This window comes from Micromesistius poutassou (genome assembly GCF_964030765.1).
Source record: "Micromesistius poutassou genome assembly, chromosome: 2".
Taxonomy (NCBI): Eukaryota; Metazoa; Chordata; class Actinopteri; order Gadiformes; family Gadidae; genus Micromesistius; species Micromesistius poutassou.
The window spans coordinates 22,008,515-22,026,901 of record NC_140272.1 but is presented as its reverse complement, the minus strand read 5'-3'; the positions used below and the strand labels follow the sequence as shown (position 1 = coordinate 22,026,901).

The 18,387-nt window shown below is 43.2% G+C and overlaps 3 protein-coding genes and 1 long non-coding RNA gene across 5 annotated transcripts; 1 reads left to right on the top strand and 3 right to left on the bottom strand.

Annotated features, from left to right (window-relative positions):
- Positions 1–17: 17 nt before the first annotated feature.
- On the bottom strand, positions 18–4,335 carry glt8d1 (glycosyltransferase 8 domain containing 1). Of its 2 annotated transcripts, none has more exons than XM_084464066.1 (9): positions 4,078–4,335; positions 3,786–3,884; positions 3,419–3,635; positions 3,169–3,286; positions 2,997–3,081; positions 2,675–2,787; positions 2,425–2,591; positions 1,923–2,035; positions 18–1,346 (listed from the first exon to the last, which is right to left on the bottom strand). In XM_084464066.1, the coding sequence occupies exons 1-9, from the start codon at positions 4,091–4,093 to the stop codon at positions 1,165–1,167; spliced, it is 1,110 nt and encodes a 369-aa protein (XP_084320192.1). In that variant the 5' UTR covers positions 4,094–4,335; the 3' UTR covers positions 18–1,164. The 2 variants fall into 2 exon arrangements, with proteins under 2 accessions (XP_084320192.1, XP_084320193.1); XM_084464067.1 differs by having other exon boundaries at positions 18–1,337.
- Positions 4,336–4,680: 345 nt separating this feature from the next.
- Positions 4,681–5,982, top strand: spcs1 (signal peptidase complex subunit 1). Its single transcript, XM_084463918.1, has 4 exons — positions 4,681–4,820; positions 5,350–5,409; positions 5,499–5,585; positions 5,721–5,982. The coding sequence occupies exons 1-4, from the start codon at positions 4,785–4,787 to the stop codon at positions 5,841–5,843; spliced, it is 306 nt and encodes a 101-aa protein (XP_084320044.1). The 5' UTR covers positions 4,681–4,784; the 3' UTR covers positions 5,844–5,982.
- Positions 5,983–6,518: 536 nt separating this feature from the next.
- On the bottom strand, positions 6,519–17,176 carry nek4 (NIMA-related kinase 4). The gene is made up of 16 exons (XM_084463487.1): positions 16,979–17,176; positions 16,140–16,406; positions 15,665–15,862; positions 15,366–15,473; positions 14,369–14,523; positions 13,815–13,953; positions 12,944–13,301; positions 12,756–12,850; positions 12,117–12,254; positions 11,519–11,689; positions 11,374–11,440; positions 10,952–11,061; positions 10,744–10,835; positions 8,037–8,307; positions 7,438–7,593; positions 6,519–6,934 (listed from the first exon to the last, which is right to left on the bottom strand). Exons 1-16 carry the CDS (start codon positions 17,063–17,065, stop codon positions 6,836–6,838), a joined length of 2,511 nt encoding a protein of 836 aa, XP_084319613.1. The 5' UTR covers positions 17,066–17,176; the 3' UTR covers positions 6,519–6,835.
- On the bottom strand, positions 12,255–12,735 carry LOC311338631. Its single transcript, XR_014633172.1, has 3 exons — positions 12,651–12,735; positions 12,519–12,575; positions 12,255–12,365 (listed from the first exon to the last, which is right to left on the bottom strand). It is a non-coding gene; the product is annotated as an uncharacterized lncRNA (long non-coding RNA).
- Positions 17,177–18,387: the final 1,211 nt, after the last annotated feature.

Genomic DNA, 18,387 nt, shown 5'->3' with positions numbered 1-18,387 from the left:
ATATAAAAAAAATAATCTAGTAATTGTCAAACACTTTATTGAAGCAAGTATACAAAAGAATGGTTGCAGCAGGATTTGCTAAAAGCCAAGACTAGAAATAATGGCAATGGTGTTTGAATGAATTCTGTGCAAATTTGCCGTTGCTGGAGGTGCACTGGTTAGTGGTTTGCATATTTAAAATCCATGCCTCCAACCACCTGGTGGTTATTAAATCAAAGCAAAAGGTTCATGAAGGCAGTAAAACTATCCAGTTCAAGATACAATTTTCCATTTCATTAATGTTAGTACAGCCAACTACAAAAGGTATTTCCACGGAATGTAACAGTCTAGATTAGAGGCATGATGCTGTATGACATCAAATGGCAGCTGATAGAAGTTATTGTGGATAAATACGAGATGGGTAACGACTGCAAGGACACTCAATACTTCAATTCCTTCTTGAAATTGGTCCCAATAGATTAAATGGCAATCTGATAATTTGGCTATTTAAGAATATAGTGGTATTACTGCTGGATTAGGACGGGTTGCTGAGTGGTCAGTTATTTCATCAACACTAATCCTTTGGTGTCCTTCTACAAAAGCATAGGATTGATGTAGCATGATAAAAATATATATCACCTTCACATATATACAAATATTTGGAGACCCATTAAAAGTCCAAGGCTTTAGACAAGGAGACAAACACCCATTGTCCACTATACACTGCTCAAAACAAAAGCACTCATTTAAAAACTTGGTGCGGAGTGAAGAATGGGAATGAATCATGAACGGAAGGAAATATGTGACCAGGGCCTCATGTAGAAGCTGGACATGCGGCCAAAACCTCAGGTCTACACGTTCTCTCCTATGACCTTAAATGATTGGGTAACTGCAGCCGTGGCTGCAGGTTTATGATGTAATGTTTTGGGGGGGTTCTAGTAGGTCCAGTAACTCTGCTCCAGATCCCTCTGCATTCTGGATGAGTTGACCATTTAGGGTCGGTAGTGGGCGTCCACATGTGCCACCTCTTAATTGGTTGATTATGATTCATCAATGCATGTGTGTGGCGTTCTAAATGAGGTCCTTGGCATGTATGAGGGGCAACTAACCCGCTAACTAACCAAGTTATTCCTGAGATTTCCACAGCCATGGTCACTTTGCCAGAGCAGGTCATTCATCACGCCGTTACTCTCCTGAGTGTCTGCGAAGACGACTGAACTTCCCCGTGGGGTCCGGGATGTACCACTTCTCCCAGACGTCCGAGTAGGCGGACTTCACCCCCCAGGGTTTGTAATGCCCGTTCCAGTGGAGGAGCTTCGCTGCCTTCACAAACTGGGCCGAGTATCGCTGGCCGGCCCCTGTGGAGCCTTAAGCATTAAGCAGTACATTAAATACACAATATAGAGCAGCAGACAGTCTTATGGTGTGTAGATGTGAGGTGTCCTTTAAAGGGGACATATTATGCCACCAGGTGTGAGCGTGATTAGCCATTACAAGCCTTTTTGAAAATGTGCTGCGTCTATCATCACAGGTGGGCGTGTCCACCTAGATGTGTGACGGACAGATGAGCAGCGTTTGCTACGTTCCACTGGGTAGGCGGGTGGACTGATCTGTCCAGCACACATCTAGGTGGATACGCCCACTTGATGTCAGAAGCGGCACAACGGCCTGTAATGGCTAATTACACTCACATCTGGTGGTGTAATATGTCCCCTTTAACCTAAGATTGAACGTAACAGTAGTAGCAGACAGGTGGAGTGTAATATTTTATCACACTATGGGCCTGTGGCAGAGAGCCTTTCATCTTTAATTTGGTAGTGATGGACGGCAACATTTGTCTACGTTAATCTGAATATTCTGAAAATGAAGTACAGTTTGATTCAATAAAAAAGGCCAGTGCAGTCGAACACAGATCGGTAGTCGTCGGTGGCTGAAGTACTTACCAAGGTGCCTGACGTGCCACATGGGGTCGATGGAGGAGTGATGTTTGTAGAACACGATAAGAAGTGGAGGGGTGGTGATGCTGTCTGCCAACGTGTTGCTGTAAAGATCCTGCCTGGAAAATCAATTGGCATTCGATTCATTCATTAGAGTGAAAATACTTCAGAATTCAACCTTAAGCAATTACGGTTGCACAATCGCACAGTAATGCAAAGCTTGCCACACAAAGCACAATTGTTGTGTTGCATTTTTGTGTGCATGGCCAAATAAAATAAAAATGTGTTGCAATGACTGAATGTGTTACATTCAGTGCAAGTTTGACACATTTTTTCCATACCACCTGAAGAAGAGGTTAATGCAATCCCCATCAAGGTATTTGTTGGACAACCCTTGTACTCAAAGCGTCACTATAGTGCATCAGCAATCATCTGCAAGTGGGAATGACCCAAAAACGAACGCCTTCCTGTCCCAACCAAGCCAGACAGGGGCAGCGGTTAGACTCACTGTGCATTGAGCTCCATCCAGTGCTCCAGCTGGCTGGAGATGTTCTGGTTCCTCCACTCGGTAAGGTTCGCTATGATCACCCCGGGGTTGAAGGAGCACGTCCTGGCCCTCATCCCCAGCTTCTTGATGGCTTCCTTCTTGAAGTCCAGGAAGCCGATGTAGTAATTCTGATGGACACACGCAGTTCAGTGAGGGGAAGGTTCAAGAGCACCAGAGTGGTTTACCAGCCGTCTGGTGTGTCCTCACCCACCTGGTTCCCAGCCCCGTGTACGATACCCTTGATGGAGGCCGAATCACAGTCATCTGAAAAGGCTGCTGCGTGTCCCTGTTTCAAGCTGGTTTCATAAAGGTCTTTAATATCTCCTTAAGACAAAGATCATATGTAAAGATGCAGTTAGTACGAAGCAGAGCACAGCTCTTGAACAAGATTTCTATTTGGACTAATAATATTTCTGGATCTTGGTCACTAACGGATTTTAGCGGATATTTTAGCGGTTTTAATATGCAAATATACAAAAACAAAGTAACAAGAGAATTAAGGCATAAATAAGGAATCATTCACTGTCTTTTACCTTGTACAATGACATCATCGTCTAGATAGATGGCTTTCTCAGCTTCAGGTAAGTAGAAGGGCAGATAAAACCTAGCAAACGTTAACTGGGATAACATAACATTTGTTTTAAAAGCAAAAGTGGATTCAATCAGTTCCCATTGCCTTTAGTGAGAGTGAATGGGCTGTGTTACCGGCTTCACGGTTTCCAGTCTCTTGGGATCTTTTGATATTTTGCCATTTAGGACATCAGCTTTGAAAACAATTATCTTGTACTTGACATTGTTGAGCCTGGTCCTACTCAACCACTCCCTGCAGACAGATACAAAGGATTCATGCCAAGCCAAACATGCAAGCTATTTATGCCAAATTAAGTCGTTTTTAGAAAACAATCGTTTAGATAGCATTGTCGTGATAGTACTGCACATTTGTGTTTTGTCTCACTGTAGATGATCCACTGTGCCGTTGAGGGCCACTATGTTGAACACCACGTTGGCTTTGGTGTTCTGATAGATGCTGTTTATTGCTGCCACCACAGCACCCAGTCTCTCCTCAGCGGCAGTGATGACAACAGGGATCTCATCCCCCGTCCTTATGGAGTCTGGTTTGACACCAGGGGACACGTCCGATTCAAAGGGAAGGATCACCCCCGAAACTGAATCTAGAGAATATGGAATCATCAGAGTTGAATTCGATCATCATCATCATCATCATGGACATGAGAGTACCGCATAGAAAACACAAAACAACTTGGAAGACAGAATCAGCACATTGAACACACACGTTCTAGTTGGCAACACATAAAACATACCTGGAGTTTCTTTCTTTAAAAAGTCATTAAGATTTAAGAGATTTCGTTGAATTACAATCAAGAAGGCGACTACCAGCAGCACCAGAATCACCACATTCACTGAAAGACAAAACCACATGTTCACTGGAGAAAATGACGTAAATGATGTTACATTGTGTTTGGGAATGAACCCACGTGTTTAATCTCACATAATCCTTACTGAGAAGTTAAAATTGCTCCATCCATTGATTTTAAACGTGGAAATAACTAAAAGTAAAAAATAAAATAAAAAAAGTATTCGGACTTAACTTACCTCTCCTCAATGTCATGATGTAAACTGATCAGTAATCGTGATCAGTAAGATGAAACACCAGTGCAGTTATATTATATTTTACCGACTGTGGGTCGACTGTTGTGAAGCTTAGTCTGGTAACTGCATCGCTCACAGAAATGAGCCAATAAAAGATGGCCAAATTAAATTAAAACTGGCCCATCTAAATGTATGATTTGTATTGTTTACATGATCCCGTTTTACTAAATGTAAACAGACGCACAAAGCAAACACTGCCAAGTGCCAACTCAACCTCAGGCTTCCAATGCTGCAGTAATAGATGGCTATATCATTGCCTGATATAAATATTATTGAATACAGCTGTTGTATGTAATATGAACATGGTTTAATTCTAAATTAAGTAGATTCGGTGTATTTAAATATTTAAATATTCTTTAGAATCGGGTCAAATTTTTTATTTAAATACGTAAGTTGTGCTGATGTTGGGCAGTCTATCGGACGACCCGAGGACCCGGACCAACCACCCGCAGACCTCTAGCTGAATGGAGCGGCTCCAGCCGTGGTTGTTGTCATGGTTTCTACACCTCTTCAGCCGATCCGAATAGTCACACGATCTGCGAACCTGCGCAGCGCTGGTTTTCGTCCGTCTTGCACATAGTTGTTATACGTAGCGTTTGGATACCGGAAATAAAAATCTATTGCGAGAACTGTTGTTATAAGTCATCGCTATGTTTTCAAAATTCAACAGCATTCCAACACATATGGTACGTTTTCAAGTGCTCCTGAATGTTATATCTGTTCAAAATATCTACATCCATTCTTGTTTTTGCTCTGAAGAGTATAGTACTTGCCATGCTTTTTTGTATCTCGTTTTTGTTGCGCCAAAGCAGACTCTACTATTATTATATCTATATATCTATAGATATAATATACTATTTAGCTTCTGAAATGAATTCATCATACATGCATTCATACAGCATAGCTATGTGCACATTACTAATGTTCAATACATTCATATCTTTCTTTGATTGCTCGTTCTGCACCGTGCAAACATCCTTCCGATCCATGTGTAGATGGTTATATATCTTTCTATATATCTATATATATAGATATATATATATCAGACCATATTTAGTGTTTCTGGGATGTATGCCACTTTTGTATGATTCCCATGTTCATACAAATCTAGCAACGAGCCAAAACTATTTGACAAGGCTATATTAACTTACTTTGAGCTACGATTACTGCTGTGCTTGTTTCATACCGACTTTTAAAAAATGTTTTAACTTCCAGGACTATAAAGGCCAGAAGTTGGCTGAGCAGATCTTCCAAGGAATAGTACTTGTATCTGCGGTAAGAAACCTATATTAAGACCTGTCCTGTATACATGATGTGTGGATGCATTGAATGATTAATCCTTATGCTTATGGGTTGTCCTTCAGGTGATCGGGTTTATCTATGGTCTGGTTATTGAACAGTTTGGCTGGACGGTTTATATAGTATTGGCTGGTTTTGCTATATCTTGCGTGGTAAGTAATTTTCCGTTGTCTATTTAAATGTGGTCTCTTCAACCCTAATACTTATATAATACTTAAACCAACCAATAATTTACATGAAGAAGAACCTCATTCTACATATAATATTTTCCTCTTTTCTCCTCTCAGCTGACCCTCCCTCCGTGGCCAATGTACAGGAGGAACCCTCTGGCCTGGCAGCCCGCGCTACCAGAGAGCCCCGTGGAAGCTGCTCCCAAACCAGAATCTCTCAAGAAGAAGAAACACAAATAATCCCTCCCCACCCGATTCATTGGTTTGATGTGATTTTGTAAGGGATGATATTTTGATCCACATTTGAAGGCTGACTTTGTTACAATGTTTGTCACTTGGTGATGAATTGTCTGTCAAAATTAATAAATCCATAACTGAACATATTTGAGTAAATTATCCATATTCAATTATATTATGTTTTTATTAATACTGACAGAGCAGAGCTCTTCCCTGATTTGCTCATCTTGGCTCATCTTCCTCATCTTCAAAACCGCTTCTCCGGGGTCAGGTCGCAGGGGGCCCCAGACTTCCCTTTCCACATTGACCGGCTCTGACCGTCCATCACATTCACACATACAGCATTATCATTGCTCCACCACAGGTGGAAGAAAACACTTCTCAATTTACAACTGAAAAGCTCAGAATAACCTTCCTGGCTCACTGTTTCTGATGGCTGTCAGATCAATGATTGCTGGCAGTTGAATTTTGCCTATCCATCCAACCAACACCTTTTGTTTGTTTAGTCGTTTTGGCCCACTACCGCTTGGATAATGGAGAAATGCATATGAAGAAAATACTTTAAGGTGTTATTGCTGTAAAGTTTTCAGCATGTAAATGTGTTTAGTCGATTCTTAATATGAAAAAGGTAACAAATTCCTAAAGTTTATTTGAGACTGTTGTAGATAACCACAGAACACCTACATTAACTTAAAGCATTACAAACGTGATCTATGCCCTTCATTAAAAGGTAAAGCATTCAGACAATAGCTTGCATTCCAGCCTTAATTATAGAATTATAAACTTTATAGTAGCACCTACTGCTGAAGGTGACTTCTAACAAAAAAAATGGAAAGGATCATAATAGTTGCATAGTTATAATACTAAACATATCTCAGAAGTTGTGCAAAAAATTAGATACAATTTAAAAAAATATTAGATAACAGTAATACACTTTGAACATAGGAACAACTACACAACATCATCTTAGGTTAGACACGGACAGATCTTGTTTTTCATCCCTTGAAGGAAATATCTTCAAAGAACTTCAGCTGCCTCACCATCACAGCATAGGCCAGGTACTTCTCTTCTCCCATTTGTTCGCGAAGGCACACCTGTGAGGAAAGAGTTCAAATATTTTTTTTACAATATGAATTGTGATTGATTGACATCGGGGTATATAAAAAAAGAAAAATAATTGGGATGACTACATTCTCCATTACGTTTTTAAACGGTACACGCAAAACTCAATAACCAATTGAACCCCATCTTAACACCCTATTATTTAATATAAAGGCAAACTTCAAGGGATTTAAATTAACACATGAATTTGGGTATGGCAAGGTTTATCGGCGGCGTGTCATATGAGGTGCTTGGTTCCAGTCCCTGTGGCATTAGCTCAGGAGGTAGAGTGGGTTGGCTGGTGACCGCAAGGTTGCTGGTTCGATCCCCGGCTCCTAGCTGAGTGTCGTGGTGTCCCTGAGCGAGACGCCTCACCCTCACAATTGCTCCTGACAAGATGGCTGTCGACTCCGCCGTCGGTGTGTGAATGTGTGAATGTCAGTCAACGCTGCAAAGCGCTTTGGATAAAAGCACTTTATAAATGAGGACCAGTTACTTGTCGTTTGTGGTCGTCCTCCTCCTCCATGAGCTCCAGGACTCTGTCCAGCAGCTTGACCCCCAGGCCCTTCACCACGTCCGTCCTCAGGCACTCGATGGCCCTCCGGATCTTGGCCGGCCCTGAGGTGGTGCAACAAGAACATTTTACTTGTACCTGCTCATTTATCAAAAAAACTTTTTTTTGATAAAAAAACAACAACAAAAAAAACAGATCCCTATAATAATATCACAAAATGAGATTTTTGAGACCTTTTTTACTTTACTTCTAGTCAGAAGGCATCTGTAAAAGGGATCTGTATACATTCTTGCACTTAGGAGATAGTTCCCTTCTTCTGTACAATTGAAATCCCCTGACTTCTCTATCTCTATTCTTGCAGACATGTCCACTTCCCAATAGTGTATTGGAAATAAACTTGGCCTCTCCTGTCACTCAAGGCCAATCCATGACTCTGACGGTCACTCCACTCACCTTTGTTTTGTTAGTATCAGACCTGGAATACTTTCTTGTTCCTGCCCAGGATGTGAACATCTCCCTTCAAGAACCATGTAAGCCCATTGTCTCTCTGATGACCACCTCCATTAAATCAAATACTTTGCTGTCAGGAAGGCTCTACAACACAACACATGTGAGGGCATGAGAATAAAGAAAGCCTCCAGCTCACCTGTGGGTAAATCATTGAGTGGAAAGTCGGTTTGCTCCCAAGCCTTCCCGTGAAGCACCAGCGTGTCCCTGTACTTCCTGTTGAGTTTAAACTCTGGCAAGGCAGTGCTTTCGCACATGATGTCGTTAACACCTTCTCGGCCATCCATTCGTAGTGTCTGGGTCATCATCTGAACCAGATCATGCATGTCGGTAGATTCAGTCTTCCTGCTTAGAAGGAATGAAGGAGGAAAAATATCGTAAATGTCTGATTCAAAAGATCCTAGCTGAGTGGTGGTTCCAAACTTCTTGGCCCTGTGAGCCCAAATGAACCCATATTAACCCACAGGAAGGGCCCCAATCTGCCTCCTCATACCGACCAACATTTGCATGCAATATCAATGTAACACTAATGTTATTCACTTTTCTTTTTTACTTTTCTTATGACTCCACATGCGCTGTACTCCTTCCCCCTTCATTTTATTTTATGTACCTGTGAGTGTTTTATATTACTTTTATATGTGTGAGATATGTGTGTGTATGTATGTATATGCTACTGGGTGCCTAAAATTTCCCTATGGGATGAATAAAGTATCTATCTATCTATCTATCTATCTATCTATCTATCTATCTATCTATCTATCTATCTATCTATCTATCTATCTATCTATCTATCTATCTATCTATCTATCTATCTATCTATCTATCTATCTATCTATCTATCTATCTATCTATCTATCTATCTATCTATCTATCTATCTATCTATCTATCTATCTATCTATCTATCTATCTATCTATCTATCTATCTATCTATCTATCTATCTATCTATCTATCTATCTATCTATCTATCTATCTATCTATCTATCTATCTATCTATCTATCTATCTATCTATCTATCTATCTATCTATCTATCTATCTATCTATCTATCTATCTATCTATCTATCTATCTATCTATCTATCTATCTATCTATCTATCTATCTATCTATCTATCTATCTATCTATCTATCTATCTATCTATCTATCTATCTATCTATCTATCTATCTATCTATCTATCTATCTATCTATCTATCTATCTATCTATCTATCTATCTATCTATCTATCTATCTATCTATCTATCTATCTATCTATCTATCTATCTATCTATCTATCTATCTATCTATCTATCTATCTATCTATCTATCTATCTATCTATCTATCTATCTATCTATCTATCTATCTATCTATCTATCTATCTATCTATCTATCTATCTATCTATCTATCTATCTATCTATCTATCTATCTATCTATCTATCTATCTATCTATCTATCTATCTATCTATCTATCTATCTATCTATCTATCTATCTATCTATCTATCTATCTATCTATCTATCTATCTATCTATCTATCTATCTATCTATCTATCTATCTATCTATCTATCTATCTATCTATCTATCTATCTATCTATCTATCTATCTATCTATCTATCTATCTATCTATCTATCTATCTATCTATCTATCTATCTATCTATCTATCTATCTATCTATCTCACTGCTGCCATCTGGTAGATGCTACCGAAGGATACGGGCAGGGACTACCAGACTCACAAACTGTTTTTACCCCTGGGCAATCAGGCTTCTCAACTAGCAACCTAAAACACAACAATGAAAACAACACCTGATACCTGAACATCCCAGTATGGGTCACGTTTGCACCCCTACACTCTATAATACAAGCCAGTATTTATTGTTGCTATTGCTGATATTGTCGTGTATATTTGCTAAGAATTCCACTGCCCAGTATGACCCTGTGTTGCACTGTACATCTGACAAATAAAACACTTGAATTTGACTTTTGACTTTGACTACTTATTTGTTTTATTCTAAACACATTTTTCTGTTTGATTATCCTGTTAAGGAAAACAATCTGATATATACTTCTTTTTTTTTTTTTCTGATATACACTTTTCGTTTGTACAATCTCAAAGCACATACAACTGAGTGCATTAACATTTTTTAAAACAACAATACAACAAGAAGACTACTGGAAGGCCTGTGAAGGGGTGAGCTTTAAGGCTGATTGGTTTGGTTGCTCGATGGCCGACGGGGCAGGAGGTCGAGTGGCCTATTGTTTCCAAGGGGATTTTAAAAGTGGCCCAGTATGAAAAGTAATTGGGGACCCCTGCTCTACAGCTTATAAATCAGCCAATTGCCAACCGTCCGATCGGCGTACCAGGTGACCCCAAGTGAGGTCTTGACCAAATCTGGAATATTAGCCTGAGGTGAAAGCTATGATAATAAAAAAAACCTGTAGAAAGCGAGGTGCTGTCACAAGGATCCTCTCAACGGAGGATCCTAACACTGAGGCAAGACACTGCACCGTGTTGAAGGTCCCATGACATGCCACCAGGTGTGGTGTGATTTGCCGTTACAAGCCGTTTTGGAAATCTGCCCCTTATGACATCACAAGTGGGCGTGTCCTCCTAGCTGTGTGCTGGATAGATCAGTCCACCAGCCTACCCAGTGGACCGTAGCAAACGCTGCTCATCTATCCGTCACACTTCTAGGTGGACACGCCCACCTGTGATGACATAAGGGGGAAGATTCTCAAACCGGCTTGTAACGGCCAATCACGCCACAGCTGGTGGCGTGTCATGGCACCTTTAACCGCCCTTACCCTTCTCTGCCGTCGCCCTCCGAGCGCTCGGTGGAGCTGGTGGACGAGCTGCAGTCCTCCTCCTCGGACAGCTGGCCGTGTAGACGCTCGTTCTGGAGGAAAACACAGCCGGTTCTTTATTAAGGACTAAAGAAAGTATCCTGTATGTCAGACATCAACGTCAATCAAAGTCTTCATCCAACACATGGCTGGCTCTGCAGACGTCCACCTGGCTGAGCGAGTCGCCCGACTCCGAGACCGATCTGCAGCCACGGACGTCCTGGTGCCTGCCCTGGTGGGCGGTGACGTCGTAAGACGCCCGTCTCACGGCGTGGACCACTGTGGAAGACAAGACACGAGCCAAATGAAACACACCTCTGGATAACTCGTCGGATGGGATTCACTGTTCTAACATCCAAAGCAAAAGATTGGGATGATAAAAGTCATTTTTGGGGAACTAGTTGAATCAATTATTGATTCTTAACGTCACACTGCTTAGGAGGTTTTATTTACACTTCTCCAGGTTGTATTTTCAACTGGGTTTTCCACTATGGACCTCCCTGCCAATGCCCTCCTGCTCTCTACCCAGGGCCTGGACGAGCTGTTTTGGGCTTTCTTTCCATCCTTCCTCGTGGATTAAAGGTGACTCACCTGGCTGGACGGCCTGTTCCTGGGACTGCCTCAGCCTTCTCCTCTCTCTAGCCGACAGAGGGCGCTCCTAAACAAAAACAAAGCGGTTATAACAGAGCCACCATCCGGCGGTCCCAGACCCGCTCAGCCTGAAGGCCCTTGGTACCTGTGGGAGGGCCAGCAGCCCACTACTGACGGGACTAGTGGACGACGATGAGGAGGAGGTAGCCGCGGTGGTCCTCTTCTTCTCTGCGCTCACCCTGCTCCTCTTCCTCCGGTCCCCCGCCGGGGGCTGGGCCGGCGGGGGGGGCAGCGGCCGGGCAGAGGGCACCCTGGACTAATGACGGAGAGATTATAGATTCATATGCTAGAATATATGCCGAGAAATATACTGCCACAAAGTATTTGAAACTATTGAGGATGATGACGCTTTGGTGTGTTTGATCATTTGAACAATATCTTTAATATAATGCCCCCTAATCTAAGAATACATAATTATGCATCCATAGATGCTTATCTTCTGTGGCATTTGACAGAATCTGAGACGTTTTCATTTGAAATGCATGGATGATGCAAGGGCTTATTGCATGACACAAGTACGTATGTGGATAGCTTTGGTGGACGTTTCAGTGCTCACTTGTTGGACACCTCTCGTTCGATCAAATAGTTTGAAAACATTTTTCCTTTTTTAGTTCAAAGCTCACTTCCAGGCAAAGTGTGCCAAGGCACATCTGTGGTGAAACCGCGGGGCTGAGTCCTTGTACCTTGAGGGGACCCACGAGCATGTGTCCAGCCTCCCTCTGTCTGTGCTGCAGGCACAGGGACGGCTCCATGGAGAAGTGAGGCCCCATGAGGCCCGGGGGCCCCTGTCCGCCTGGGGGCCCCTGTCCGCCCGGGGGCCCCTGTCCGCCCGGGGGCCCCTGTCCGCCCGGGGGCCCCTGTCCGCCCGGGGCCCCCTGTCCGCCCCGCCCAGATACTGGGTGTGAGGACGGGCTCGTGTCTTCATGTGGTTCCTAAAGAAACACAAATACCTGGATATTTGTTTTCCTTACTTTGGTAAAGACTACCGGTATATGAATCTTGACTTAATCAAATCTTAAAAATATACATATATTGTGTCGTTTTAAACTTTGAGAACACCCTGGTGCAATATCCTTAATACTCACCATAGCCGCAATGGCTGAAAAGGGCTCCAGTAGCTTCTCAGTCGATTCTAGGATCTCCTAAAGAAGCAGAGGTGGACTTTAGGAGACTCTCGGTTCTGAATAACCACAGTCAAACAAACGGGCAACACTCACTTGGCCATTGGAGGGTTCATCTGCAGCTGAGGCTTCCTTCTCGTGGTCTGCAGAGCTGTGGACCCCCACAGCCACGGCGCTCAGACCCAGCTGGGGGTCCTCCACCGCCGCCGCCTCCTTCAGTAGCTCCATGGTGTCGTCCTTGTCGTCTGCGCCCGGGGGTGGTGGTGGCGGTGATGCCGGCTTCACTACGAGCTTATCTGTTTGGGCTTTCACAGCTTGCGAACGGCCGGGCGACCTCCGGCTCCTTCCGTCCTCCTCCCCTCCTCCTCCTCCTCCTCCTCCTCCTCCACCGCCGCCGTCGCCGCCATCGCCCGACCCGTCGTGAGGGGAGCGGCGCCGGGACAGAGGCCGCCGCGACGGGTCCGGTTTCCTCTTGTGCTTGCGGTCCCTGGGGGCCGCGGGGGCGACGGGTCGGTCTGGGGAGCCGGACACTGCCGAAGGGGCCCACTGGCACGGCGTCTCCGCCGGCTCCTCCCCTCCGCCCGGCCACCACTGCTGCTGCTGCTGCTGCTGCTGCTGCACTGGTTGAATATCAATGTTGATGCTGCTGATGGTCGCCAAGGAGACCAAGCTGGCTTTGAGGGCGGGGTCAGGTGAAGGGGGCGAGGGTGTTGGAGCGGCGACGTGGCCGTTCTGCTGGCCCTCTCGCTGCGGACAGCAGGGGGGTTCGTTTGAGTTCATTGAAAAGACAAAACTCACATCGGCTGATGGCTTCACACACTCTACACTCTAATCTACATCAGATTCCTCAAATATTGATGGAATAAAAAAGTAAGTAAAAATAGAGTGAATTATACTATGATTATAATTATATGTTATGAATATCATATTATTATTATGTATACATACACAAACTCTCCACTGGCAGAATATGCAGCAAACACATATTATATACATACTGTATTATGTAGTATACTTCTTTAAATATAAAACAGTTAACTAACTAACTAACAGTTTTCAGTTTTTGATTAATCTAACTTAACTTAGCTTAACTTAACTATCTTAACTAACTAAACTTAATTACAAATTGATGTAGATACAAAAAAGACATGCATGCGTTAGGTCTTTTTTGTTGTTGGTCGTTGGACACTGTCTTCAGGGTTCTATGGAGTCATTTATTGTTCTGGAGTATTCCATAGTATTCTGGAGTATCCTGCTCACCCTTCGGGGCGGGGCGAGGGGCGGGGCGGGGGGGCTCTGTGGCGGTCTCTTTGGCTGAGGGGAGACGCCACACCCTGCACTGCTGCCACTGCCGTCACCGGCCGCCACCACAGCCTTCCTCCTGGACTTGGCGGTTTTCCTGGAGAGGCACAACGAACACAAACCAAAGAACAGATCTATGACGGACCCCCCGGGGCCATTCTTTAACACAGCACAAACCAAAGAACAGATCTATGACGGGACCCCCCGGGGCCATTCTTTAACACAGCACAAACCAAAGAACAGATCTATGACGGGACCCCCCGGGGCCATTCTTTAACACAGCACAAACAGAAAGAGCAACAGAGAAAAGACGTGTTGTACTAATTAGAAGAAAGAAAATAAGAATGAAAACTACAGGAAAGAAATAAAGAATGAAAGAAAGTTACATTGTTTACAGAGAAATGTGGATTACAAACATGTATTACAAGTGAGGAAATATAATAATCATAATCAAGAGCGAGAGAGAGGTGCACGGCCGGTCGATTCTTGGAGGTGGTTGGAGGTGGACCTACTGCTTGGTGGCCTCCAGGAACATGGCGATCTGCCGCTTGATGTAGGGCTCCCTGAGGATGAGCTTCACATCGGGACGCTCCTCCGGCCTCTTGCACAGCATGCTCCTGATGAGCTCGCCCAGCAGGGGGTCGTACTGACCCGGCATCTGGGGCAGCTGGCCGCACATCCAAGGGAAACCATTCAGAATGACCGGTCAAACCATGACACGCTGCGTCACATTATTAACTGTGTTATTCATTAACGTCAAAGCCCGGAGGGGGGAGGCAGCAGGGAGCAAAGCGGGAGAAAAGGGAAGAAAGAAGGGTATATAATATATAGAATAATTAGGGCAAGTTAAACCTTTAATTATGCGTTAATGCAATCTTGTTTTAACGACAATACAAAGTGACGCATTAACGCACACATTTTTTTTCACTTTGATATTGAAAGGTTTTTCCCACAGAATGTCAACATTCATATTAGAAATCATTTTTGTTTTTAGTTCCACTTACTTACATTCAATTACACTTGTAGTAAGTGACAGCCTGTTTACAATTCCAAAATCTGTGGTGCTACTTATTTGAATTTAACTACACTTGTAGTAATTGTTGGTTTACAATTATACTGATTAACTTCCTACAATTCCCAAATCTGTGGTGTTCCGTAAGTTTCATATTCAACCCACACTGAGTGAGTAAATAAAACTCCCTCAAGATCACTTGGTCTAGTTTTTTCTTATTAAGTACATTTGGTATGAATGATAATGTGTCATTCCATTTGATAATCTCATTTAACTTAAATTGGAGTGGATTTAAAATAGAATTTAAAAAATGTGATTAATCGCAAGTTAACTCACCAATAAAAAATAATCGTTGCCCAGCCCTAATAATAATAATAACATATATTGGGCAACATTTCTAAACTATTTGATCACTGTTTCTGGGCATTGTCCCAAACAGGCCATCATCAATCAGCCTAAACTAAAGCTGAACATACTACATGTAACACATTATTTACCTTCCCTTGTACAATGCGGTACACCAGCGAGTTCATATCCTTGGCATTGAAGGCGTGCTTCAGTGTTGACATTTCATATACACAGCATCCCAGCGCCCACACATCTGACTGGAGATAGAAACATCACATTGTATGATGAGACAATGATACCGATTTTGAACCAAACCTAAAAACTCATACACAATATGTCTAATCAACATTAATCAACAATACCTTAATTATACAAGAACACTAAATGTGTGTATCCATTAAGGAAGACATTTATACACCCAGTAAATAGGCACTCTCAGCCTGTATACCTTGTGATTATAGGGTTTATTGGAGAAGAGCTCGGGGCTCATGTAGTACGGCGTTCCGATCAGGGTGCTGGCCATGTCGTTCTGGTTCTCCAGGACCCTCGCGATGCCAAGGTCTCCCACCTTGATGATGTTGGTCTTGGTCAGGAAGATGTTCTGCGTCTTGAGGTCCCGGTGGAGGATGTGCTTCTCATGCAGATACTGTTCAATCAGATAGGATGTGCTTATAAACATATTCAGAGGAAACTCATCCTCTCATCCCAAACCAAACCTCTAAATCGCTCCTGTGCACCCCTGCTACATAACTACTGCCCCTGCTTTTATAGCACTTTTATAAGCGCTATAAAAGCAGGGGCAGTAGTTGGGGGTGCACAGGAGTGATTTAGAGGTTTGGTTTTGTTTATGCAATAAGCCAAGTCCCTCACCGTAATGCATGTGTAGTACACTACAGCCTAAAGGCCTTTAGGATATGGCCTACCTGGAGCGCCATGGCTATCTGGACGAACCACTCCACCACCTGCCTCTCAGGGAGGAGTTCACCCTTCTGCTGCTTGAGCCGGTGGTAGAGGTCCCCGCCCTCGCAGAAGCCCATGACGATGTAGAGCTGGCAGTCCTCGCCCTCCCAGGACTCCCGGTAAGTCACGATGTTGGGGTGACGCAGCTGGGACAGCAGCTTGGCCTCCTGCTCCGCTGCACGCCGCTCCCGCTTGGTGGACTTGGTCAGGTTCAGCTTCTTGATGACGTACTGAGGGGGGGGGGGGGGGGAGGCGATCGGGGCGAGGGAGCAGTCAGTGAACCAGAGGGGTGAGTCATGTTGATTCAGGTCGGATCTGCACATCGGCCCCCTGTATTACCACTATGCTGGATGGTCAATTTAACGTCTCTTTTAACGTCAATTAGACGTCAAAAGCCATTTTCGAAATTGTTCCTACAGCGTTGTCACATCATCATGATTGATGGGTCTGATACTGTATGATTGATGGGTCTGATACTGTATGATTGACGGGTCTGATACTGTATGATTGACGGGTCTGATACTGTATGATTGACGGGTCTGATACTGTACGATTGATGACGTCATCTGGAGCTCAAGCTCATTCTACACCAAGATGGTTCGTTGTGTCTAGACACCGTTCTGTCTTTTAAGCCCAAATGCAATTGATATATTAATACATATAATTTATATCATTCCAGTTTTTGACCCGTCTGGGAGGTGTCAGCCAACACAGCGTGTTGTTGATCATATTCGACAACGTGCAGATGCTAGATGAGCAATGACCCTGAAGGTATAGATTGGTATATATCTTTGGTTCTTACCTGTTTCCGATCCGCTCTGTGTTTCACCAAGTTCACTTCTCCATAGCTCCCTTTCCCCACCACTCTTATGAACACATAGTTATTCATCACTCCTCGCAAACTGCAAGGAAACCGACTTTAAAGTTGATTCACAGTCTAAATAAATGCAATGGTTCTCCTAAGTATGTACAAGTACACTTGATAAAGCACGCATGCATCATTGCGAATAGGATTTATTCAATCATCTGTCTGTCAGCAAGTCTTCAAAACACAGGAAGTGTTCAGTCTCTCGTTTTCCGTCACTAGGCAACTGGTTCTGCAGGGCCACGTTGGCTGGAGGGGCTTCAGGACACAAACACGAGTCTGCACCGCATGGCGCCCTCTAGGGTCCGCACGTAGCACCGTCCTCAGGGGCCGAGGACACAGACTGGATCAAATAACCTCCTTCTGGTACATCCTCGTAATCTATTAAATTTAAATTAAATTTAAAAAGCTTTATTGGCATGAGAAACAAACATATACATTGCCAAAGCGGTTGAACGAGTAGAATAAGTCAAAATATAAAACGCTAATTACAAAATATAGATACATATCAGATATTACACTATTAAATACTAAAATGTGGGATCTTATAAAAAATTCCGGTATCTCCTATCAACAGATAAATTAAAGATACCCTCTAAATACACAGCATTGACATTATGGTGGACGTGTGAAATAGTGCAATCACTGGGGAAAAGTGATTCAAGTGGGATGAGTCTGTTTATGGGAGGTTTGAGGTCATCCACAGCTGACGATGTGTTATCATCTCACAACGGAACGCCGAGCTCGAGAGGGAGGGACTTTAGAACATGGCGAGAGAGAGGGAGGGACTTTAACATACATGGGTTTAGGGGCGAGGGAGAGGGAGGGACTTTAACATACATGGGTTTAGGGGCGAGGGAGAGGGAGGGACTTTAGATACATGGCGAGAGAGAGGGAGGGACTTCAGATACATGGGTGTAGGAGCGAACTGTTTCGTAGCCTAATTGCTGTGTCAAACTTTTTGTCAAAACTATATATTTATTATCCTTGTCCTGTTGTTTGAACTCTTGTTCCTATGCTTCTCGCTTTGGAGACGGTTAACTGGCGTACGCCGCTCTGTACGAGACCGGAGATTGCGTTGTGGTAGACTGCGATAACGCATAATTCCGCCGTAGAATATTTAATATTTGCATGCATGTAAAATTAGACAAAATGACACTTATAATATTACTAAGTATTACAAAGTAATACATAGTAATATTAATTTTCTTCCCTTTTCTGCTCTGATTGTGGATTATAGTAGGCTATTATGGTAAATATGACCTTGAAATTAACCTAGCTTTGTGACAATGAAAATGTAGCTTTGTATCCCAAAACAATATCTTCACAATATCTTTTTGTTCAAA